Here is a 25,136-nt window from a genome sequence, read left to right on the forward strand (position 1 = left end):
TGTCAGAGGGCTCTAATTTATCATATTTATTCATTTTATAACTCAAAACTGCCAAAAAATTGAAACTGAAAAAAAATTTTTTTCTTTGACATAGTTTTGTTTTAAAAACTAAATCAAGAGACTGATCAAGAAACTGAAAAAAAATGTTTTCTTTGACATAGTTTTGTTTTAAAAACTAAATCAAGAGCAAAAAAACTGTGTCAAAGCAATTTTTGTCAAATCTTGCTCCAAATGGATTGAAATTTGTCAGAGGGCTCTAATTTATCATTTTTATTCATTTTATAACTCAAAACTGCCAAAAAATTGAAACTGAAAAAACAATTTTTCTTTGACATAGTTTTGTTTTAAAAACTAAATCAAGAGCAAAAAAACTGTGTCAAAAACTGTGTCAAAGCTATTTTTGTCAAATCTTGCTCCAAATGGATAGAAATTTGTCAGAGGGCTCTAATTTATCATTTTTATTCATTTTATAGCTCAAAACTGCCAAAAAATTGAAACTGAAAAAAAATTTTTTCTTTGACATAGTTTTGTTTTAAAAACTAAATCAAGAGCAAAAAAACTGTGTCAAAGCTATTTTTGTCAAATCTTGCTCCAAATGGATTGAAATTTGTCAGAGGGCTCTAATTTATCATATTTAATCATTTTATAACTCAAAACTGCCAAAAAATTAAAACTGAAAAAATTTTTTTCCTTTGACATAGTTTTGTTTTAAAAACTAAATCAAGAGCAAAAAAACTGTGTCAAAAACTGTGTCAAAGCAATTTTTGTCAAATCTTGCTCCAAATGGATTGAAATTTGTCAGAGGGTTCTAATTTATCATATTTATTCATTTTATAACTCAAAACTGTCAAAAAATTGAAACTGAAAAAATTTTTTTCCTTTGACATAGTTTTGTTTTAAAAACTAAATCAAGAGCAAAAAAACTGTGTCAAAAACTGTGTCAAAGCTATTTTTGTCAAATCTTGCTCCAAATGGATAGAAATTTGTCAGAAGGCTCTAATTTATCATTTTTAACCATTTCATAACTGCCAAAAAATTGAAACTGAAAAAAATTTCCTTTGACATGGTTTTGTTTTGAAAACTATTATTATTAAAATTAAAATTAAAAAAAAAAATTAAATTTAAAATTTAAGTTTGTTATATTTAAGTTTATTAAATTTAATGTTTAGCTTTAGATTATTCAAAATTTTTGATGATTTTTATGATAAACGTCTTTTTTTTTGAATTGAAGACAAAAAATTTGAACAAGAAACTTGAAACTCGGTCCCATATTAACTCTAGTTGTACAAGAAACTTGAAGCTTGGATCGTGTGGATTTTGACAAACGTAAACAAAACGTACAAATTTCTTCGATTCCTCAAAATATTCAATTTTCCATAAGAAATCATCCACAAAAGACCTTTTTCATCAATTAATTTAGTAAAAAAGCACAAGCGGAAGTTCAAGTAAGTTTTAATTTCCTTCAAAATTTAAAAATTTCCTTACAAAATCAATTATTTTCTTTCAGCAATGGATTTCCAAAATCGTCCCGGCGGAAAAACCGGCACAGGCGGCGTCGCTTCATGGAGCGAAACGAACCGCGATCGTCGCGAACGTCTTCGCCAACTCGCCCTCGAAACAATTGATCTCGCCAAAGATCCGTATTTCATGAAAAACCATCTCGGATCGTACGAATGTAAACTTTGCTTGACACTCCATAACAACGAGGGCAGTTACCTGGCTCACACGCAAGGCAAGAAGCATCAGGCGAATTTGGCACGTCGTGCAGCGAAAGAAGCAAAAGAAAGCCCGTCATCGTTGCAACCGGAAAAACCTCGCGTTGAACCGAAGAAATTCGTCAAAATTGGTCGTCCTGGATATCGTGTGACGAAACAACGATGCCCGCATACGGGACAACAAAGTTTGCTCTTTAACATCGATTATCCCGAAATTACGGATGGAATTGTGCCGCGACATCGTTTCATGTCAGCATATGAGCAGAAAATCGAACCGCCAGATCGTAAATGGCAATATTTGTTGTTTGCTGCGGAGCCGTATGAAACAATTGCGTTTAAAGTACCGAGTCGGGAGGTAGAAAAAACTGAGGGGAAATTTTGGACGAGTTGGAATAAGGATACGAAACAATTTTTCTTGCAATTTGCATTCAAGGCAGAACCGAAACTGAATGTTGGAGCCCCGCCGATGCGAGGACACATGCCGCCGCATATGCCAGCACCAAGACCTCCCATGTTTGCACCGATGGCTCCTCCAGCGCATATGTTGCCTGTTCCGCCGCCCATGCAATAAATTTTATTCAACCTCATTTTAAGTTTGAGAACAATTTCAGCGTGTTTTGATAATAAATTTCACTTAATTCCTCGACAGGAATGTTTTTTACGCCCGACAAAACTTCCAAAACTTGAATTATTTGCGCCGGTTCGCATCGTCCTGCGATCATATGAGTCTCTAACCACTTTTCCTTCTTCTTTACAGCATCAAATTTGGTTTTTACATGTTTCGAACCGGCATGCGTGGGTCTAATTTCGCACCATGGAGCATCTGTTTCCAACAAAATTCGATCATTCGGGATTTCTGCAGCGACTTTGACATTTTCCTCCGTTTTCAACGAACATCCATTGATCCCGATGTACAATCCCATCTCCATAAATGCCCGTGCTTGCTCCAAAGTCCCGTCAAAAGTGTGAACGACGCCTCCTTTTCGGATTTTTTCCTTATTTCGCGATAAAATCTCGAATAAATCATCATGCGCTGCTCGACAATGCAAAAAAAGAGGCAATTCAAATTTGTCTGCCAAATCCAACTGCTTTTCGAAATATTTTTTTTGCGTTTCTTTCTCACAAAATTGCAACCGGTCATAATCTAAGCCGAGTTCGCCGACAGCAGAGACCTTATCTCGCGATTCTTCGATCTCGTGGCACAAAAATTCGTAAAATTTGTCAGGATCGTTGTCGATAAATTCATTGCAGCGTGTCGGATGGATGCCGACAGTCATCGAAAGGCGTGAATCTTTGGCTATGATTTCTTTGGCGCGTGGAAGATCGATTTTGCTGCCAACTGTGACGATGATGTGTTCGAGTCCGGTGTTCCAAGAGCGTTGTAAGACGTGATTCAAGTCTTCGATGTGCTTTTGGGACCCGTTGTAGATACCTTGGAACATTGTGTCTGTGAGATTTGCTCCGATGTCGATGAATTTCATGTTGGAGGGTTTTTTGAGGTAACGAGATGAGAATCGAAGAAGGGTTTTAAATAACATGCGATTTTATTTTTGTTTTTTTTTTATGTTTTTAAGGTTGCCAGATTTGTCTTTTCCAAAAATGTAAAAAAAAATAATTTAAAATGTTATGAATTTAAATTCTGAGAAAAAATAATTATTTTTTGTTTTCATATTTTTTTTATAATTTCCTTAATTTTTTAAGAATATTTATTAAATATTTAACAATGTAACAATGTTCTATAATTTTTTAAAAATTTTTTTCAAATATTTTTTGGCATAATTAAAGTCGATACAAATCTTAAATTTAAATGAAAAAAAAAAATATTTAAAATGTTTTGAATTTGAATTCTGAGAAAATTTTAATTAATTTTTTTTTATAATTTTGTTCATTTTTTTTTAAATATTTAAAATTTTTTTTTATAATTTTTTTCAAAAAATATGATATGATTTTAGATGATATGATTTTTGATATGATAAATTAAAAAACGATACAATATTTAAGAATTAAATCAAAAAAAAAATTATTATTATTTAATACTCCTGTATTTTTTTTTTTACAAAATTTATTTTTTTATTGTTTTTTTTTAAGTTAAAATAAAAAAAAAATGATGGCATCAAATTAAAGAAACAGTTAAAATTAATACAAAAAAATATTTTTAAATTTTTGTCATTAAAAAAAATTTTTTTTCGAATAATTATTTTTTTTTTTTTTTGATAATATAAAAGGAAGTCATTCTAAAAAATATTATTAATTAATATTTAATATTAACTTCATATCAAAAAGAGGAAATTAAAAAAAAAAACTTATGACAAATTTCAACTTCCTTTACATATATCCTCTCTTTTAGTTATAAAATGATGCGTTATTTCAGCAAATTCTCTCAGTCAGTAAAGAGCCATCAAAACATTTAATTTAAAAACGAAAAAAAAATTATGATGAGTCATAATTATTTTTGAAACATTAAAAAAAATAAAAAAATATGGCGAATTTGAAGACAAAACAACAAAAAAATAATTTTTTAAATAAAACATCACAAAATCGCTTGATTTTTCCAATTTTACTGATAATACTTTTCTTCGTGCCACACCTTTTTTGTGATCTTTGTCAAAGAAACCAAAATGAAAGACAAAATATTCGTAATAAATTTGATTTCTTTATAACGATGATAATGATAAAAAAAAAACAAAATTTTTCTTTTTTCAGCTGGAACAATTTTTCATTATATATCATATCACGATCGAGTTGAAATAAGAAAATCTATGAATATAACGGTTTGCAATAAAAAAATTCAAGAAGAAAGAGTACGAAATTATTATGCAATCGAAAGTTTGGATGAATCAATTTCTAACGACAGTATTCAACTTAAAGGAGATTTCTATGAAATTCAGAATTTAAAGCCTTGCACAGAATATAAAGTTAAGGGATATTTTAACGTGGATCGATTAAAACCAAAAGAAGAAAAAAATATTTTAAGTCTGAACCTAACATACAAAATTTGGACTGGTAAGAGACTCTTATTTACATTTTCGGATAATTTTTATCATTTTATTTTTTTTAGCTCCCGTTATTTCAATCAATGAAGTAAAAATCAGCTCAAAACAAATCGTTTTAAAGCTTAACTCAAATTGTAGTTATTTGAAAGGTTGGAAATTTAATGCAACTCTTAAGGAAGGAGAAGAAATAATAAAAATCAAAAAAGTTCTAAAGACGATGAATTTCAAAAAATTGAAAGCAAACACAGAATATTTTATTACTTTAATGGGATTTGAGAATAAAACCGCATACGATTGGAAAAATGATGATGACATGCAGTTCCAGGATTTTTTCAGTTATCAGTTTAAAACGTTACCGGATCCGGAAATTGAGACTCAGAGAAATAATGAATCATTGGAAATTCATCAAAATGACACAATTCTTAAAGTTATCAAACTAAAGCCTTGTCAAGCCTATGATTCCGATGGAATTCTGACAACTCGTTTAACCGCTTGTCCTTGTTCAGAAATAAAAAAATTGGAAATAACATTTGAAAGAAATGATACGACCTTAACTGTGGATTTAAAATGGAATAACCTCAAAAAGTCAGAAGAAAATGTTTTATGTAACTTAAAGAATTATGAAATAACAATCGGAAAAAAGAAATATTCGAATATAAGTGAAAATTTCTTTAAAATTCCGTATTGCGAAATATTTGAAGATGAAAAAGTCAAAGTCGAAGGACGCAGTTTTGAAGATATTTTATTGAGTTCGGGAGAAATTGACATTCCCTTCCTGAAAATTGACAAATTTAAAAGTTTTTCTGTGGAATATGAAAAAGAAGAAAGTAAAAAAGAGTTGAAAGCGCATTTGAAATGGGAAGTAGAACAGAATTTCACAGCATGTAATTACTCATTTGAAATAGAAGATGATGAAAATGTTAGTCGGTCATTGGATGTTGACCTAAAATTGAGTCGTTGTGAGACCCGTAACAAAACTTTTAACTTATATTACGGAGAAATTTTTGCTGAAAAGCAAGTTGTTGAGTTAGAGACGCCCGTTGATGGTAAATTTTTAATTTTTTATTTATTTCAATTTTAATGCAAAAAAATGGATTTTCAAGATTTTTTTTTCTGTAAAAATTTAACTAAATTATATTAAATCATTTTTTTGCCAACATTTTTATTTTATTTTTTTTTATTCTTTTTAGTTCATCTGTGCTTTTTTAAAAATAAATATTTTTTTTTCAATTTATTTCAATTAAAATTTATTATTTATTAATAATTTAAAGTAATAATAAATATTATAAAATAAATAAATTGTAAAAAAAATTTTTTCAATAATTATTATTTTTTTTAAACTATAAATTTTTTTAACTAATTTAAATTTAAGAAATTAATTTTTTAAAATTTTTAAAATTTTGCTATTAATTTGTTTTTTTCTATTTCTGAAATTTTATTTTTTTTTAGAAATAGAATTAACGGGAGATTTTGGAACTATTAAACTTTGTGAATTTCCAAGTCATCATCTAAAATACGAATTAACAGTCGAATGGATGTCATTTTCCGACGAAAATTCAACTTGTCAAGATAAATTACCAACTGAAGATGAGAAAAGGAAAATTTACAACTCCAATGAAACTGAAGTAAAATTAGAAAAACTTGTGTATGGATCAAATTATAATTTTTCTTTAAACGTTTATGATGAGAAATTGAAGCAAATTGTAGCTTCATTTAACGTTTTCAACACTACAAAAGCACAAGGTGCGAAAATATTTTTTTTTTTAATTATTATTTATTATTTTCTTAATTTTTTTAGATCCAAATAAAGTTCGAGCATTGAAATCAACCGAAAAAATCGAGTTTGGAGAATTTTGTGTGGCTTTTGTGAACTTAACTTGGGACCATTCTTGCAATATTTCTTCAAAATATTTAATTTATCTTAATCATTCAAGGAGTAACAGTACTTCAGAAAACAATTTTAACATTAATTTAAAATGCGGAACAAATTACGAAATTTGTGTAACAACGAAAAATTTAAGTGCATCAGAGTGTTTGAATATTTCAACAACTCGAGGTAAAATTTTTCATTTTTTTTTTAATTTTTGAAATAAATAAAAAATTATTTTAGAGCCAAATCTTAATTTTGAAGACATTTTTGTGGAAGAGTCATCTTTGGTCTATCGAATTTCTGATGAGGTTGTCAAAAATAACATGGACATGATACAAAATGCATGCGTTGAGTTAATTCATCCTGTGAATTTTCCATTTTTAAAAAATTTTGCTTGGTTTGGATTAAAAAGAATATTTTTTTTTGTAGGAAATAAATTCAACAAAAATTGTCACTCATGAACTCTGGAATCCATTTAGAACAGGATCTCCCCGAAGAGAGCGATTTATTGACCTTAATTCGTTCTACAGCAACGAAAAAGAATGGACTTTGAGTTTGAAACTCCAAAATTCGCTTGCTGAAAAAGTTTACACTCAAAAATGCTTCAAAAGAGTTTCGTTGGCGCTCTTTCTGATTCCTTCCTTGATGTTTGTGGCTTTAGCAATTTCAATCATGATCTATTGTTCGCAAAAGAAACAGAAGAAAAAACGGTAAAATTATTTTTTTTTTTAGAATTAATTTAATTTTTGTATTTTTTAGTTTAATTTTTGACATTATGGAAAGTATTTCGCCAAACATGGACATTCCTGTTAAAGATTTTGTTCCGTTCATACAAAACTTACCCGACAAATCGCACATCATCATGGAATATCAAAGCATCGATACGACTCCAATCGATCAAAGTTGCATTATTGGTCAAGAAAACAAGTCAAAAAATCGTTACAAGAACATTTTACCTTTCGACCATAATGTTTTGGAAGTTTCAGATATCCCGGATTTGGAGTACATTAACGCTTCGATGATTCAAGGATATGATGGCGAAGAACAATTTATCGCTACACAAGGACCTACTGAAGAAAGTAAATTATTTTTTTAAATAGTTATTTAAAATTAATTAATTTTTTTTTTCAGCTTGCATTGATTTTTGGAACATGATAATCGGAAAAAATATCGAAGCGATTGTCATGTTAACGTCGTTTCAAGAGGGAAATCGCGTAAAATGCGCTCGTTACTTCCCGGAATGCGATGAAGACTTGTCCGTTGGCGATATTTTGGTCAGTTGTGATGGTTATGGTTTGGAGCCAACATACGAAAGGCGACTTTTTACTGTCAAAAAAGGGGATCGAATGCTCAAAGTGCATCATTATAAATTCCTCAAGTGGCTGGATCACAACGTTCCTTCGAATCCCGAGTATTTAGTTGATTTTGTGAAATTCATTCGTGAACAAGGATATCAATTTCCGTTGGTTGTTCATTGCAGGTGAGTTTTTTATGTTTAAAATTCAGAAAAAAAACTTTTTTAAATATTTTTTTTTTTTTTGAAAAAAGTGCCGGAGTTGGTCGAACAGGAACATTCATCGCTCTATGGATCTTAATTGATCGCATCAATATCGAACACAGGATCAATGTGAGAGAAGTTGTTGGAAAATTACGAACACAACGTGTGCAAATGGTTCAAACTTTTGTTCAGTACGAATATTTGTATCGATGTTTGATGTTGATTGCTTACGAACAAACAAAATTCAGTCTTGTCAAAAAAATTAAAAAGCTATGCAAAAAATGAAACGGTATCTTAACCAAAGGAATTTCATCAAAATTCAAAAAAAATACTTAAATATTCATAAAAACTACTAAAAATTATTTTAAAAAAATCTTCTTTACAAAATATCATTCTGAAGAAGGCTTTTCTAACAAGTTGAATACACAAAATTAATTATTTTGAAAGACATAAAAGAAGATAATTAAGTCTTGAAGCTGACGAAAACGGAGGAGTGCCGCTTTTTAAGAATTACATACTGAAGTGCCACTGCTGACACAATGCTGCCAATGCGGAAAACACGTACTACCACAAATCCGAAAATTGTAAATCAAAAAGACATGAATTGAAAAATCATTAATAACTAAAATTTAAGGGCCAAAATGCCAACAATGGATTTTGTGGCTTACTTCATTACTTCTTACTTTGTGCTTCACGCTGAATAACAAGAAGCAAAAATAAATGATTGAAAAAATTATTCATCACGAATTTGGTCAACATTATCTTTAAAAGATCGATTCATCCAAAAATTAAATTTCAGTGCATTCGATGATTCAGCTCACTTCGACGTCATATTGAGCACTGATAAGACCTCAAAACATTTCAATCAGATTATCTTTCGATATCTCTCACTTAAAAATAATGATTTTATTATCAATCACACAAACAAACGCAAATTCAATTAACACATGATCGACACACCGAGAGAGACAAACAAAATTTTATCACACAAATACTGTGACACAAAAGTTGCCGTTCGTGCAAATAGATGAGTAACGCTGAACAACAAATTCCTTCTCTCCTCTGGAACAAATGAAATACACAAATTTTTGATAAGAAGCTCAGTATTCTGCTGTTCGTCATTCTGTTCTGTTCCAAATCGATTGTTGAGCGCGGCGCTTATCGGTTTTCATTTATTATTATTATTTTTTTGACACGTACCGTACTCGTTACGAATAATTGGTTAATTTTTTTCTCTCGGAGGACATAAAATCAAGAAAAAAATTAAAATCAGTACAAAAAAGACTTTATGTTTCCGCCGAGTCTGAGAAACTTTGTTGTGTGCATTTCCGCAGTATTTGTCATCAACACTGGAGAAAAAACGCGATCAAATTATATAAAACATATGTTTAACTAAAGAACGAAGTAAATGATACAACAAACTGAATTCCAGTAGAGCACGAGAATTTGTGAGAAGAACATCAGTAAACAAACTAAAAGAATTTTTGAGTGACAATTATTGCAACCCCTTTTAAAAAATGAAAATAAAAAAGTAATTGAATATCTGTGTAAATTTTTATCAAGTCTCGCGATTGTTTTAGTACTACACGAGTCATTCATGGTGTTATCAACAACAACAAAAGTGATAAAAAGTCGATACAGTCGTCACGTCGATCGTTGTAGAATCTTTTTTTATTATTATTATTGTTTGTTTGACAAATTTAACTGATTATTGGGCTTTAGATTTAGTGAAGCAATTAGTTGAGGTTGTGTACCGAGTACGTTTAATGTGCGATAAATAGCGATTTATTACAATGGAATATAAAAATTTTAGCTTCTGAGTAATTTTTATTATTATTGGTTATTATGAAGTAGCACTTAGTTGTCAAATTTTATTGTTGTTTAAAACAATATTGACTATAAGTTGATGGAAAATATCAACAAGTTTAGAAAAATTTTATTCTTAAAAATTTAATCTGTGACAAAGATCTAAAGTTCTTTTTCTAATTTTTTAAATTATTTAATATTTAAATTATTAATGCAAAATCTTTATTTTTTTAAGTTTCGAATAAAAAAATAAAATTAAATAATTTTTTGAATAAAATTTCAGTGAAATTTGTTACAAAACATAAAAAATAAATTAAATTGAATTAATTTTTATTTTAAAAAAATTAAAAAAAAAATAGATTTAATTTAATTTTAATTTTTTTTTATCATACATTTTTTTAGAATTTTTTCAAATAAATAAAAGAAATTTAAAGTCAAATAAATTTTCAATTATTTCTTAATATTTTTTAAAATTTTAATTAATTTTTTTTTAAATTAATGTCAAAAAATAAAAAATTTTGAAACTATTAAAAAAAAAAACTTTAAAAAATCAGTTTTAATTATTTAATTATTATTAATTTATTTTCAATGATTTTTATTCATTAATTTTTAAAAAAATATTTTATATATTTATTTTTAAAAATTATTTTAAAATAATTATTTAATTAATTTTTTTTTCAATTTATTAATTATTTTATTTTTAAATAATTTTGTTTAACAATTTTAATTTAAATTTTTTTTCTAAAATTTAAAATATCTTAATTATTTTTTTCAAATAATAAAAACCTTTTAAATGTGACGGAAATTGCTTTTATCGAACACTTAATTGCTTTGTTAACAAGATTTTTTCTTATCACTATCAATAACTCGATGTACCGACTAAATAATAAATCGCACAACGGTGCGAAACACATTGCGCCATAACAAATGAATAATAAAAATAAATTAATATCTCGGATTAGAGACTTTGATAACAAAAATTTTCCTTTTAGATAAAAAAAAGTGAAAATTTTTCAATGAAAAAACGAAAAATCAATCATGAAAAGGACTTTCTACGCAGTTTTTACATTTTTCGTGATAATTTCAAGTTCAAACCTTGCATCTGCTTCAATTGACGAACATGATTATGTGAACGCTTACATCCTAAAAGGGGTTCGTCCCGGATATTACTCAAATCCTGTCTCAAGTTCAACTGAAGGATTTTTATTTGCCGACGAATCTTCAACTGCTTCGTCATCAACGACGACGGAAGAAGAGCTTCCAATTTGCGGGCCTGTGCGACAACCCGAACACACCATCAAGGAATCTGTCGTCACGATTAAATGGCAACCGCCGACCCTTGGCACGAATTGCAACGACATTTACTTGGTTACCGTGCTGGATTTTGAGGATGACAAAGTAATCGAGAACATCACGACAACCGAATTGACAATCGATATCGACGGGATTGAGCCATGCGGCAATTATCGCTACACGATAACGACTTTTGATAGTTTTAACGAAACCGGCGAAGCAAATGAAAAATCTTTCAAAGTAGATCCCGTTGCTCCGAGTCACGTTACTCATTTGGAATATAAATCGTCGTCTTTTGTCGAAAATGCAAGCACTTCAGTCGTCATTTATTGGGAGGAGCCTCATTACGGCAAAAAGTGTGTGAAAGATTATGAAATTCTTATGTGGCGACGCGATCGAGAAAGTGAACAAGAAGAAGGAAATATCATCGCCGAGAATATTACTTCAAGGACAATGACGAAAAATGATCTTTACGCTTGTGAAATTTACGTTTTGCAAGTTACGGCGATCGGGACTTTGAGAGGAGAAGAAAAAAAAGTGACAATTCCGATGGCACCAAGAAAAACTGTGGCTCCAAGTAAAACGGAAAGGGAGTCTTATGGACCGAAATTTTTGAATCTTTCAACGGTAAACAATGACATCAAGAGTGTTTGTTATCCATCCATTGCGAGATTTGAATGTACTTATCAAGGCAACGACATGGAAGCAGAAATCGTGAGTTTTTGATTTTTTTAATGAAAATTTAATATAAAAAAAATAATTTAAAAAAATATACCTACCTTAATAATTTCGAAAAAAATATTATAAATTCTGAAAATAAAAAAAAATATAGGTATTAAAATTGCAAAAATTTTAATTTTATTTTTACAAAATTTTTAAATTTCAGGGATTTAATTTAATTTAATTATTTTTTTTTAATTTTTGGAAATTCTTCTTTATATTGATAATTTTTTGGGCATATAGTTATTGTACATTTTTTGAATATTTTTGCCTCGTTATAAATATTTTTTTAATTTAAAAATTAAAAAAAAGTAGGAATTCAATTAAAAAAAAAATAAATATGAAGAAATTTGTGATTTCGAGAAATACTTTCTAAAACAAAATCAAATTAATGTTTAATGTAAAAAATAATTTTTAATTAATTTAAATAATTTTTTTTTTAAATTTTAATCCTTCTTTAATTTAATTTTTAAACTATTTTAATTTTTAAGTTTAATTATAAATTAATTATCATTATAAATTTAATTTATTTTATATTATTTGATTAATTTTTTATTGTCATTTTTTGATTTAATTTTTATTAATTAATTTTTTATTTTATTTTTTCTTATTTTTTTTTAGGTTATGTCTGTGAACGTGATGATCGAAAAGACACACGAAAAAAAATATTTTGCAATTTTCGAGGACTTACTTCCATTTTCTAAATACGAATGCTCTGCACAACTTTACAACGTGATGGGAATGTCTGACAAAAGTCTCATCAGCGGCGTGCATTTAACAGAAGAAGATGTTCCCGATCGCCCTACCGATGTTTACGTCAACGATACCCAAGTGAATTCGTTCCGTGTCTCTTGGCGAGCTCCTGAGAAGGCAAACGGGATCTTGGCTTACTACAGACTTTACATCGATCTCGTCAAACCTCTTTTCATTATTCCCTCGACTTGTTCTGGTTTTCGTACAAGCAATATTTCACACACCGAAGCAGCAACAGTTTATTCTCGCGTCGTCGAAGAGTTAAATCCGTACGTTTTGTACTCCGTGCAAGTTGCTGCGAGCAATGGAAAAGGCGTTGGCGACTATTCCGACACAATTTTTGTCGCTACAAAATCTGCGCCTTCCGAAGCTGTTCAAAATTTGGAATACACAGTTCAACCGCCGACTTCCGTGACGGAATATAATGCCGTTTATACCTTCACGTGGGAGTTGCCATGTCGCACAAATGGTTTCTTGAAAGGATTTCGGCTGTGGGCTGAGGGAAATCGCTTGCATTACGACACGCACATCATCGAACATTTTATTCCAGCGACAAATGACGTCAAATACGCCTTTGATGTGAGAGATTTTAAGCCGAGTTATGGTTACAACACGACAATCACGCCCGTGACGGAAGACGAAGAGACAAATGAGAAAAATCAGTTGAGTTTTAACTTTGTGATGACAGAAGCGGGTGTTCCAAAGGCAAACCATTTCACGCAATGGGGCATCGTTGATACGACAACAAGTCCAAATCCAACGCAGACAGCTTTTATTCGGATTTCTGATGCGGTTTTGCGATCAGAAGAGGGACAAATTAGTTACGTGGCGATTTTGTTGTCCGAATTGGGATGTCAACCGGATCCTGTACCGAAAAATGGATTGCTGAGAGAAGGATCTGATTGGCCATACTCTTTGTCGTGGCATGATGTGCAAGATAAAGAGTGCATTCCGCAGTATCAGACGACGAAAAAGCGATGGGCAGTTGAAGATGGTGAGTTTTTGAGAATTTTTCACGAAGAAAAATATAACACCTGTCAAAATTTGATTTAAAATTGACATTTCATCAAAAATTTTGACAGCTGTCAATTTAAAATATAAATTTTTGATAATTTTTAAAGCTCAAAATAAAATATTTTTTCTAAAAAGGTTCCGAAATTAATTAAAAGATGATGTTTCAATATCAAATTTTACAGGAAATTGACTTTTTATCAAAAATTTTGACAGCTGTCATATTTTAAGTGTTAAAAATTTAAATAAAATTTCAATTTTTTAACAATTTAGGACTCAAAATGTAAAATCTTCATTAATAATTTAGAAAAATTATTCCGAAGTTGAAATTTCAATAAAAATTTTAACTGAAAAATGACCTTTAATTAAAGATTTTGACAGCTGTCATTTTTTATTTGTCAAAGACTTCAATGAAATTTCAAATTTTAAGCAAACTAAAATTAAAAAATTTAAAATTCTCTTAAAAATTAGCTAAAATTTCAAAATTCACTCAAATTTTGTAAAAAAATTTGACAGCTGTCGTTTCTTAAAATGTCAAAATTTGCTTAAAAATTAATTTTTTGCTTTAATTTCAGACAACAAACCAATTTATTTCACCATCGGCATGAGCGATTGCACAAACGACTTGGATTTTTGTAATGGACCTCTCAAACCTGGTACTCGATATGGAGTTATCGTGCGAATTTTCACCTTTACAGGATACAGCGATACTCAAATGATGGAATTCGAGACAGGTTGCTTTTCTTTTTACTTTCTGTGAATGTTTTCTGATATTTTTTTCTATTAATAGACAATCTCATTGCACTTTTGTTAATAATATCTGTAATTGCGGCCCTTCTTTTGAGCAGTTTTATTGTTGGATTGATGCTTTTGTACAAAAAAGGAATGTTTGAGCCAAGGTAAGATTTAATTTTTATCAAAATTTTTTTTTTTTAATTTTTTAATTTTTTTTTAGTCCTGGATTAACAATTTTACCCGGAATTGACGAAATTAACGGAAAAAACTTCATGGAACGTTATAACGAGATGACGGCGAACAAAAACGAGAAATTAATTAAGGAATATAAGACAATTGAGGCTGACACAGCAATTCTTGAGAATTATTCATTCAATGCCGCACGTCAAAATAGCGCGAAAAATCGTTATTCGAACATTCATCCGTTTGATCATAATCGCGTTGTTCTCAGTATGGAGGATGGGGACACGGATTACATCAATGCCTCATATATTGATGTAAAAAAATTAATTTTTTACCTGAATCTTTTCTAATTTTTCTTTTTTTTAGGGTTTTCGTCTTGAAAAGGAGTACATTGCATGTCAAGGTCCCAAACCGGAAACTTGCAACGATTTTTGGCGCATGATTTTAGAGCTAAAAGTCGAGTCAATTGTCATGCTGACGTCGTTTAAGGAAGGAAACAAAGTCAAATGTGCAGAATATTTTCCCGCTGTCGATGAATTCAGTTACTACGATGACGTGATAGTGCGATGCACTTCCGAACAACCTTTTGACACGTACAAGAAACGAACGTTCGTTGTCGAGAAGGGAAATGACACGAGCGTTGAAGTAACGCATTATCATTTTCTGCGATGGTTGGATCACGATTGCCCAAAATACCCGAATGAACTGATAAAATTCGTGAAACAAGTCAGAACGGATCGAAAAGTGCTTGATGTGCCGCTCGTAGTTCATTGCAGGTAAAAAAAATTATTTTTTTTTTTAAGTTTTTGATGAAAATGTTCATTTTTAGTGCGGGCGTTGGGAGAACGGGAACGTTTATCGCGTTGGATATCATCATGCAGAAGATCAAAGAGGAGAAGAGATTGAACATTTACGAAATTGTGAAGCAATTGAGGATGCAAAGAGTGAAAATGGTTCAAACGCCGGGACAGTACATCTATCTTTATCGATGCGTTTATGAGCTGATGAGGAAAGAAAAGAGTTGGACTCAAAGAGTTTTAGGTAGAAATTTTATTTTGAGTGAAAATATCTTAATTTTTGAATATTTCGAATGCTTAAAATATTTTAAAAAATTAAAAAACAAAATTATGAGAAAATTGTTTAAAAATATTTAAAAAAAGAAAAATAATTTTTCTTTATTTTTTCTGACATTTTTGAATTAAAAATTCGTAAATGTAAATTCAAAAAAAAAAAAAAAAATATGTTAAAAATAAAAAAAATGTTTCGCATAAAATCATTAAAAATGATGAAAACTTGTTAAAAATTTACAAAAATTAATTTTTTAAAATACTTTTTTTTAATTTTGACTTTTTAAATTAAAAATTTGTGAAATGTCAATTCAAAAAATTTTCGTTAAAAATTTTAAAAATTAAAAAAAAAAATTTTCGCTTAAAATTAATGAAACTTTTATATTTTTTTAAAATATTTTTTTTTTAAATTTTGATAAATATTTTAGATCGAAAATTTATGAAATATCAATTTAAAAAATTATTTTTTCGCAAAATTAAGTTGAAAATATTAAATATTTCACATTTTTTTTAGAAAAATTAATGAAAAAGCCCGATACTGACTCCCTGGATGATGAAAAATCTGATTGCAACACTATCCTCGCCGAGATGTCTCCAAAACAGACAAATGGAAAGATAAAGACTGACAACTCTAATGGTCAATTAATGAGTACAGAAAGTCATATTTGACAAATTTATGTGATAATTTGTGTGCCTTGTACCTTAAAAAATAACGAAAAATATATTTTTATTTATTTTAATAAAATTTTTTTATTTTGTCTCATTTAAAAAATTGATTAAATAATTTTTGAAAAAAAATAAAAAAAAAAATTAAACTTAAATTAAAAAATTAGAAAAATAAAAAAAAACTAAAAATATTTAACAAATAAATTTTTAAAGACAGATTTTCTAATTTTGAAGTTGATAAAAAAATTAAATTAAAAAATTAATTTTTAACGAATTTTTCTCCACGTGATTAAATTTTTGAAATTTTTCCTTCTCCGTCTCTAAATTTTTTGTCTCTTTCTTTCTCACACATGTTTTTGTTTACATTTTTTAGTTCCCGCAGTCCATTCATCATCAAAAATGTTCAATAAAATCCGGATAATTGCGAGTGAAGGAGACAATTTTAATCAAATTTCATCATTTTACGAGTCCTTGAGTAATGAACGACTTCAGGAAATAGATGTCAATCCAAAAGAAGTACAAAATCTCACCGAAATAGAAGTTGAAGCATTTATCGACGCCACATCATTCGACTTTCAGTTGATTCCAACACTGAATTCGCTTGCAGAGGTCCTTCGTGGATTCCTGGAGCTATTCGTTGTCTGCAAAAATGCTGTCGTTTCATTGGAAGACATCAAAATCAATTACGGAATACGAAAAATTCTCATCACAGCAGTAGATTTTAATTCAAATCAGGGCTCCGTGACTCACGAAACTCGAGTAAAAGTCAAAAATGTTCGAGTTTGGCCCCGATTTTCGTACGAAACGTTAGCTGGAGTTCAAGAAGTTGCTGAAAAAGTCAAATCTCTCATGAAAATCTCAGATCAAAAGATAAAAACGCAGAAAATATTGCTTATTGGACCATCAGGTACAGGCAAAAGTACTTTGATACGCAACTTATCGCTCGAGACAAACGCTTTTTTGTTCGAAATCACAAGCAGTGACGTTGTAAAATCCTTTCCAGGTGACACAGAAGCTTGTTTAAGGGAAATTTTTAACAAAGCAAGTGCCTTAACTACCGTTTTTAACGAAAAATTGTCAATTATCATGATAAAAAACATTGAACTCTTGTGCCCAAAGGAAGTAGATCCAAAAGATACAGCTCACGTATCACGAATCAGCTCCCAAGTCATGCGACTTTTGGAAAATTTAGAGAAAAATATCATCGTTGTCGTTACTACATCAAATATTGAAGGCGTTGACTTACGTTTGAGACGTGCTGGACGCATCGATGAAGAAATTTTCCTTAAAATGCCGGATTTTGTACAACGAGAAGCAATTTTACGAGTTTTGTTGCCATCAGTGATGCCTCAAAAAGTAGTTGAAGGTCTTGTGAAGGACTTGGCATTCCGCACAAATGGTTATGTTGGCTCCGATTTCGCTTTGATGACAAAACATTTGATGCGACACAAGTTAAAAACAAGTTTTGATGAAAATGACGTCACAAAATGGGATTTTTTCATATCAGAAGTGCTCAAAAAAGTGACGCCCTCAAGCACAAAAGGCGAATTTGAGAGTCGTTTGCTGTTAGAAAAGGGCTTCGAAAGCATCGGAGGCATGGAAAATTTAAAATCAACTGTTCGTACTTCGATTTTAGGTCCTTTACGAAATCCAGAAGCCTTTGCCAGATTTAATCTCTCGCCTCCCCGCGGAATTTTACTTTACGGACCTCCGGGATGTGCAAAAACGACATTTGCTCGTTGCATCGCTGCCGAAACAAAAATGACCTTTTTCGCGACATCAGCTGCCGAAATTTACTCCCCGTACGTCGGAAAAGCAGAAAAATATCTCGTGAAACTCTTCAATCAAGCGCGAATTAGTGCGCCTTCGATAATTTTCTTGGATGAAATTGACGCCCTCGTTGGCTCGCGAAACCAAAGCAGCTCCAACGACGTTCAAAGTCGCATTTTATCAACCTTGCTCACGGAAATGGATGGCATTGGAGCCTCAAAACAAGCAAATTCTCAATTAATATCGAAGCAAATCCTGATAATTGCGGCGACAAATCGTCCTGACATGATCGACGATGCTTTAATGCGTCCCGGAAGGTTCGATAAGTTGATTCATGTGCCGGCGCCCGATGAAAAAGGGCGATTCGCGATACTTGAAACCGTTAAATTGAGGATTCCCTTTGAAGAAAATGTGGATTTTGGGAAGTTGGCAGCAGAAACGGACGGATTTAGCGGCGCAGATATGATAAATTTGTGTAATGAAGCCGCTTTGGTTTCAGCAACGCGAGATTTGACGACAGAAAGGGTGACTCAAGCTGATTTGGAGGAAGCTGGAAGAAGTGTGAGACCATCGTTAACGGAAAATCAGATAAAAAGTTATTACGAGTTTGAAAATCGAGTCAAGGGAACTTTCAAGGGGGGTTGAAACATAAAAAATCAATTTTTTGTAAAATTTTCTTTTTTTTTTGGCAATTTTAACTGCTTTTTATCACTTTCATTCGTCTCAGAAAATTCAAAAGTTGACGTTTCCGAGTGAGAAAGATGCGTTTCATATCCCAGTGAATGTTTACGTTTTGCATCGTCAAGTAACGAAATTAATTTTTTTCATTTTTTCTTCATTTTTCTGCTAAAAATCAATTTAATTCGTCATGTCTGAGCGAAAAGTATTGAATGTAAGTATCAAAATTTCCTAAATTCATCAAAAACTTTTAATTAATTCGATAATTTTCATTTTTTTTCAGAAATACTATCCGCCGGATTTCGATCCATCTAAAATCCCGCGAGCGAAATTGCCGAAAAATCGTCAGTACACGGTTCGTTTGATGGCTCCGTTCAACATGCGATGCGTTACTTGCGGCGAATACATCTACAAAGGTAAGAAATTCAATGCGCGCAAAGAAGACGTCGAAAACGAAACTTACCTCGGCATCCGAATTTATCGCTTTTACATCAAATGTACGCGTTGCCTGCAAGAAATCAGCTTCAAAACGGACCCGCAGAACACGGATTACGAAATTGAGGCAGGAGCAACGCGAAATTTCATGGCCTTGAAGCTGGCGTTGGAACAGGAAGAACGTCAGGATCGCGAATTGCGCGAAGAAGAGGCAAATAATCCGATGAAATTGCTGGAAAATCGCACGGAACAGTCAAGAAACGAAATTGAGCTGCTCGAATCGTTGGAAGAACTGAAATATTTGAACAAGAGACAAGAAGAAGTCGATTACGATGCGATGTTGGATCAGTACAAGCCGAATGAGACGGCGCAGGAACGGGAGGAACGCTTGCAGAAACAAGATGAGGAATACATCAAGTAAGAAAATCTTAAAAATTTGATTTTTTACAAGAAATTCATAAAAAAATATTTTTAGAACGATAAAATTCGAAAATAAATCAACGACAGGAGCCCAAAAGCGAGTCGCAGAAGAGCAAATTATTGAAATTTCAGCAGGAGACGTTTCAGACAACAAAAAATCAGCACTAAAAGACGATCTATTAGGCATGGCAAGCAGTAGCAAAAGTTCAGTAGTCCCTAAAAAGCCCATGAGCATCGGCGTTATGACAAAAAAGACAAACTTGCAAGGATTGGTGAAGAAAAAAGAAGTAAAACCCGAAGAAAAACCTAAAGAAACTGCTACATCAGGAGGATTATCGTTACTTGGCGCGTATTCTGACAGTGATGAACAATCTGACGACTAAAAAAATAATAAAATTTTAATATTTTTTTATAAAATTCGTTTTTTTAATTGAAATTTTTCATTCTCTGGATTTTTTGTGACTTTTCAACTCGTGAAGTTGATCATCAAGTTTGTTTAACCAAATTTTCATGCGTTCGTCGTATGCTAAGGCTTCAATACAGCGTGCTTCTAATTTGTCAATTTGTGCTTCCTTGTACGTGAGAGTTGTGTAATAGACACGTAATTTATCCAGCTTGGCATAAATTTCATTTTTTACCTTTTTTAAAGGAAAAGTTGAAAAAAAAATAAAAAAATAAAATTAAAAAATTAAATTAATGCTTGAAATAATTTATAAATAATTTTATTGTTTAAATTTTGCAATTATTTATATTTTAAAATTTAAAAATTTAATTTTTGATTTTTTTATGAAAATTTTATTTGTTTTTCTTTTGAAAAATTTCACTTTATCCATTTTACGAGACTTAAAATAATTTTTAAAAAATTTATATTAAACAAAAAAATCCTTACTCGATCAACCAACAACATTCCCTTATCACACGAGTTCATCATCTCATTCAACTTCAAATTTTTCCGCGCTACCTGATGTTTTAAATTCATAATTTGCTCGTTTTTCGTAACCTACAAACCGAAAAAAACATATAAACAACCAAATTAACTTCAAAATTGGTACTTGAACGAATATTTACCATTTCTTCGCACATGCCAGTGTAACGTTTCCGCATTTCCTCAAGTTGTTGGGTCACTCGTTCATGTTCCGCACACATCTTTTCGTACTCATTTTCCATTAATTTCAAGTGTTTACTCTTACATTTAATTTGTTGTTTGTTGTCGTTGTTTTTGTTGTCCTCATCTTCTTCTTCATTTTCTGATTTAATTGGAGGTGCTGCGTTACGGGCTGCTTCTATAACAACGAAAATTTTTTTTTAAAATGAGGGGAAACAAAGAATAAGATGAAAGATTTTTTCTTCAACTCAAAAAAAAAATAGAAAATTGAGTGGACAGTACGTTGTTCAAAGTACCGCTCGAGGGTGAAATGTTTGTTTTGTGTCTTGCGATGATGATGTTTTAATACAAAAATAATGGAAACAGGAAAAAAATATTAAAATAAATTACATTTTAATTAGATTTTTTTCATACTTTTAATAAAAGCGCAAAAAAAGACTCAACAATGCAAATAAATATTTAAAGAAGAAATGCTGCATGTCAAGCCCTGGAGCGATTTTGAATTAATCATCAAGTCAATTCGCGTTGGATGGAAAAAGTACAAAAAACGAACGGAAATGAAATCTATTTGTGATTCAATTAGAATGATACAATTAAATATTTACATTCATCATCGTTTATTTATGCAACGAACGATGGGGACAATTTTTTTTTGCTTCCTTTATTTGGATAGGAAACCAGAAGTTTATGAAAATAAAATAAAAAAAAGTATGTAAAAGAAAATATTTTTATATTGGACCCTAATTAAGGTTTAAATTCGGAGTGAACGAGGGAAAATGTGTAAATTAAGTGCTTTTCATGTAAATTTAGGAAAATATTTGTAGAAACGGAGGTAAAAATGTTATTTTTTTTCGTGTTTTTTTTATGAATAATGAATGACAGTTAATTGATTGGCTAAATTTTTGCCGGATTAAAAGCATTCACCGGAAGAGTGAATTTTGGACATTTTTTTGCAGTGAATATTTAATGCAATATTTTGTGCGTTTTTGGAAGGGAATTTTTGCTCGTTTGTGGATTTTTTCTTAAGAAAATTATTTTTTTGCTAAAAATTTAATTTTAAATGAATTTTCTTTCAAATTATAATTAAATTAAATTAAAATTAAAGTAAAATTAAATTAAAATTAAATTAAAATTAAATTAAATTAAATTAAAATTAAATTAAGGCCGCTCCAAATATTTTTCTATGTTTTTGTCCCCTGCCCCATTTCAAAAGCCGAAAATCCAATGGGGCAAAATAAAAAAAAAGTTAAAAATTTCATCAAAATTGACCATTTTTTGGTCATTTTCCTTACTTTTTCAAGGAATTTTCAAAAAATTTTTAAAATATTGCTAATGTTTATTTTTTTTTGTGTTGAAAATCAAAATTTTTCATGAATTTTCTTCTATTAAAATATTTCCTAAAAATTATTTTTCAAAAATTTTTGACGGTTATTTTTATGAAATTCTTTTAAAATTTTTAACTTGAAATACTTTCAGATCAATTTTAAATCATCAAATCTCAATGTAAATACCACAAAAACTACTAAAATATTCATAAAGGGCCCAAATTTGTTAAAATTTTGTCATTTTGTATGAAATAGTATTTCAAAACTTTTTTTTTTATTTTGCCCCCCCCCATTTTGAAAAAAATGTTTTGGGACAAAAACATCGGAAAAAATTTGAAACGGCCTAAATTAAAATTAAAATAAAATTATATAAAAATTAAAATAATTTAAAATTAATTTTCTTTTAAATTAAAACTTATTTACAAATATTTTTTTTAAATTAAAACAGAAAGAGAAAATTTCTTTAAAACTAAATTTATTTAAAGTTCAAAATTTTTTAAAAATACGCTAACTTCAAAAAATTTTTCAACTCTATTTTATTTTTAAATAAAAAATCGATAAAAAAAATTTATCGAAAATACCTCAGACAGAAAATATCACCAACGGATTACATTTTTGTCAACTGTTGCATGCAAAAATTCGCATGAAATCGAACAACTGACGAGAAAAAAAGGATATTTGCATGTGTCGTAACGGAAATTATTTTTCCTACCTTAGATTTTTTGTTCATTGACTCGTCGCTCTTTTCTATTTATTGCTAAAAAAATCTAATTTCTTAAAAAATTTTATTTTCTATTTTTAGCCTGACTGAACTTTGAACCTCTTTCCTTCGAAGTAACAAACTTCCGACGCAAAAAATGAGGAAAACCCAAATCCCTTCAGCTCATTCGTAAATATTGACCTTTTTTGCATGAAAATGAACCCAACTCCCAAATTATTTCATCATTTTGCAATTTATCCATATTTACTCAATTCATCTGTAAATATGTATTTTCCTTGAATCCCCAAAGGATTCTCCAAAATGTAAAAAAATGTTGATTATGTTTGATGTTCATCCTTTCATCAACATCGACGACGACGTTGGTTATCATTAAATCACGCAGAAATAACAATTTTTTGTCGATCAAAATTTCCTGTCAATTTTTTTTCTCTTTATTTTTTGGTGCTATCGATTACATCATTTATCACAAATTTTATCAAAGGCGCGATTTTTTTTGTAAAGTTTCTTTTCTCTTTTTCGGCAAAAAATCAATAAGGATCAAAATAAATAAATAACTAGAAGCTAAATGAGAAACGAGGGAGGGGTGCGTATCATTAATGCTTGATTCGGTGATGATTAGATTAGAAAAACGAACACACACCTTTTATTTAATGGATTGTCGTTTTTTTCGTACCTGATTTCGATGGAAATGAAATCAGTTATCGTCCACCCTCGATATTTTTAGAGTTTTTATTCACTGTGTTCTAAAGAGTTTTCTTTTTCAATTCATCAAATACTAATAATTTTTGACACTTTTCAAACCCACATCATGTTCTCTTCTTGTACGGTACGCAACAAGAGTTTGTCACTCGATCGATGGTTTGAAAATTGGTAAATTTTGATACTGAAGGAGCTAATTTTTTAAATTAAAATTAAAATTTTTTTAAACAAATATTTTTATTCTTTCTTTAATTAAAAAAAAAAATAAGTTAAATTAAATTAAAATTAAAAAAAAAAATAAAAATAAATTTTAATCAATTTATTTATTAATTAAAAACTTTTGAATTAAAATAAATTTTATATTATATTATTTTAATTCATTAAAATTTATTTTTTTTTGTTTATTTTTTTAATTAATTTTTTAATTAAATTTAACTTAATTTAAATTTTAATTTTTTGAATAAATTTATTTAGAAAATAAAATTTAATTTAATTTAGTTTAAAAATTTTAAATTTATAAATAAATTTATTAATTTTAAATTTTTTTTTTAATTTTAATTTATTTATTTAAATAAATTCAATTATTAATTTTTTTATAAATTTTATTTTTCTTTAAAAATTTTGAATTAATTATTAATTCTTTTTTTCATTAAATTTTTTTTATTTTTTTTAATAATTTTAATATTTTAATGAATTTTAAAATTTGATTTAATTAATTTTTTGAATAAATGTAATTTTGAATAAAATTAAAATTTAATAAATTAGGTAATATTAAATTAAAATTAGCTAATTGTTGATCAATATTTACCAATTTTTGAACCATTAATAGAGTGAAAAATTAAAATTTTAACATCTTTTTTCCAAATTGATCGTCAAATCTCAAAATCTTGAATCAAAACTCAAACTTTTAAAAATGTAAATTTCTTCTCATTTTCAACCCATTGGGCATACAACAAGTCAAACATGCTTGATTCGTTCCATATCAAAGTTCCTCTTTTCTCATCGTCTATTTATTTATTAGCTTTATTAACCGTTTTTTCTTTTCTTGAACCGTTTTTTTTTTGTTTACTTTCCCCAAAACTCCCATTCATTCTGTTTTTTGTGAGACGAAAAAAAACTCATCATAGCAACAAACCGAAGTAGGTACAAAGAGAATGATTACACTTCATTTTCACAATTTCCTCTCATTTCATTATGATTAATGATGTGTAAAGATGTGAGTTTATGGGAGTCTTTTTTTCCTTGAAAGACGACGATGTGTGTGAGATTTTCTCAGAAAAAGGTGTGGGAAGGATAATAAAAAAAATGTTACATTTTAAAATACGATACACGAAATAACCGTAAATATCGGCATCATTAATTTCTTGAACGACATCGTTAAATTAATGCTATCATTATTATCGTTTATTAGCGAGATTTTGAAACGATATACGAAGGCGGAGGAAAAATCGTTCCGAGAAAAGCAGATGATTTATGAAAAATGTTCGATATAGGTAATTTTTCATCATTTTCTGATAGTTTTTTTTGACGAACCTCCGATAATTTCAATTAATTACACGTTGTTTTCTATTTTTTCCTTTTTAAAAATCTTTTAAATTTTTCTAACAAGGATGTCGACAGCATGTTCGTAACATTCCAACGTAGGAATTTCTAATATTGACATTTCATTCTAT

The 25,136-nt window shown here is 29.5% G+C and overlaps 6 protein-coding genes across 6 annotated transcripts; 5 read left to right on the plus strand and 1 right to left on the minus strand.

Moving 5' to 3' along the window:
- The first annotated feature begins 1,161 nt into the window (after positions 1 to 1,161).
- Positions 1,162 to 8,361, plus strand: LOC134828154 (receptor-type tyrosine-protein phosphatase C-like). The gene is made up of 9 exons (XM_063841141.1): positions 1,162 to 1,210; positions 2,941 to 3,096; positions 4,774 to 5,754; positions 6,158 to 6,451; positions 6,819 to 6,943; positions 7,008 to 7,288; positions 7,338 to 7,657; positions 7,710 to 8,058; positions 8,127 to 8,361. The coding sequence occupies exons 1-9, from the start codon at positions 1,162 to 1,164 to the stop codon at positions 8,359 to 8,361; spliced, it is 2,790 nt and encodes a 929-aa protein (XP_063697211.1).
- Positions 1,311 to 2,376, plus strand: LOC134827962 (splicing factor 3A subunit 2). Its single transcript, XM_063840877.1, has 2 exons — positions 1,311 to 1,445; positions 1,508 to 2,376. The coding sequence occupies exon 2, from the start codon at positions 1,510 to 1,512 to the stop codon at positions 2,284 to 2,286; it is 777 nt and encodes a 258-aa protein (XP_063696947.1). The 5' UTR covers positions 1,311 to 1,445; positions 1,508 to 1,509; the 3' UTR covers positions 2,287 to 2,376.
- Positions 2,300 to 3,262, minus strand: LOC134827961 (deoxyribonuclease TATDN1). The gene has a single exon (XM_063840876.1). The coding sequence runs from the start codon at positions 3,251 to 3,253 to the stop codon at positions 2,300 to 2,302; it is 954 nt and encodes a 317-aa protein (XP_063696946.1). The 5' UTR covers positions 3,254 to 3,262.
- An 841-nt stretch (positions 8,362 to 9,202) lies between the features above and the next one.
- On the plus strand, positions 9,203 to 16,375 carry LOC134827960 (receptor-type tyrosine-protein phosphatase delta). The gene is made up of 9 exons (XM_063840875.1): positions 9,203 to 9,607; positions 10,875 to 11,889; positions 12,517 to 13,642; positions 14,235 to 14,393; positions 14,450 to 14,558; positions 14,615 to 14,891; positions 14,944 to 15,353; positions 15,407 to 15,618; positions 16,159 to 16,375. Exons 2-9 carry the CDS (start codon positions 10,921 to 10,923, stop codon positions 16,311 to 16,313), a joined length of 3,417 nt encoding a protein of 1,138 aa, XP_063696945.1. The 5' UTR covers positions 9,203 to 9,607; positions 10,875 to 10,920; the 3' UTR covers positions 16,314 to 16,375.
- A 325-nt stretch (positions 16,376 to 16,700) lies between these two features.
- Positions 16,701 to 18,725, plus strand: LOC134836855 (ATPase family gene 2 protein homolog B). The gene has a single exon (XM_063852108.1). The coding sequence runs from the start codon at positions 16,710 to 16,712 to the stop codon at positions 18,723 to 18,725; it is 2,016 nt and encodes a 671-aa protein (XP_063708178.1). The 5' UTR covers positions 16,701 to 16,709.
- A 139-nt stretch (positions 18,726 to 18,864) lies between these two features.
- Positions 18,865 to 20,014, plus strand: LOC134838306 (splicing factor YJU2). Its single transcript, XM_063853807.1, has 3 exons — positions 18,865 to 18,972; positions 19,042 to 19,610; positions 19,669 to 20,014. The coding sequence occupies exons 1-3, from the start codon at positions 18,949 to 18,951 to the stop codon at positions 19,994 to 19,996; spliced, it is 921 nt and encodes a 306-aa protein (XP_063709877.1). The 5' UTR covers positions 18,865 to 18,948; the 3' UTR covers positions 19,997 to 20,014.
- Positions 20,015 to 25,136: the final 5,122 nt, after the last annotated feature.

This window comes from Culicoides brevitarsis, chromosome 1 (genome assembly GCF_036172545.1).
Source record: "Culicoides brevitarsis isolate CSIRO-B50_1 chromosome 1, AGI_CSIRO_Cbre_v1, whole genome shotgun sequence".
Classification (NCBI taxonomy): Eukaryota; Metazoa; Arthropoda; class Insecta; order Diptera; family Ceratopogonidae; genus Culicoides; species Culicoides brevitarsis.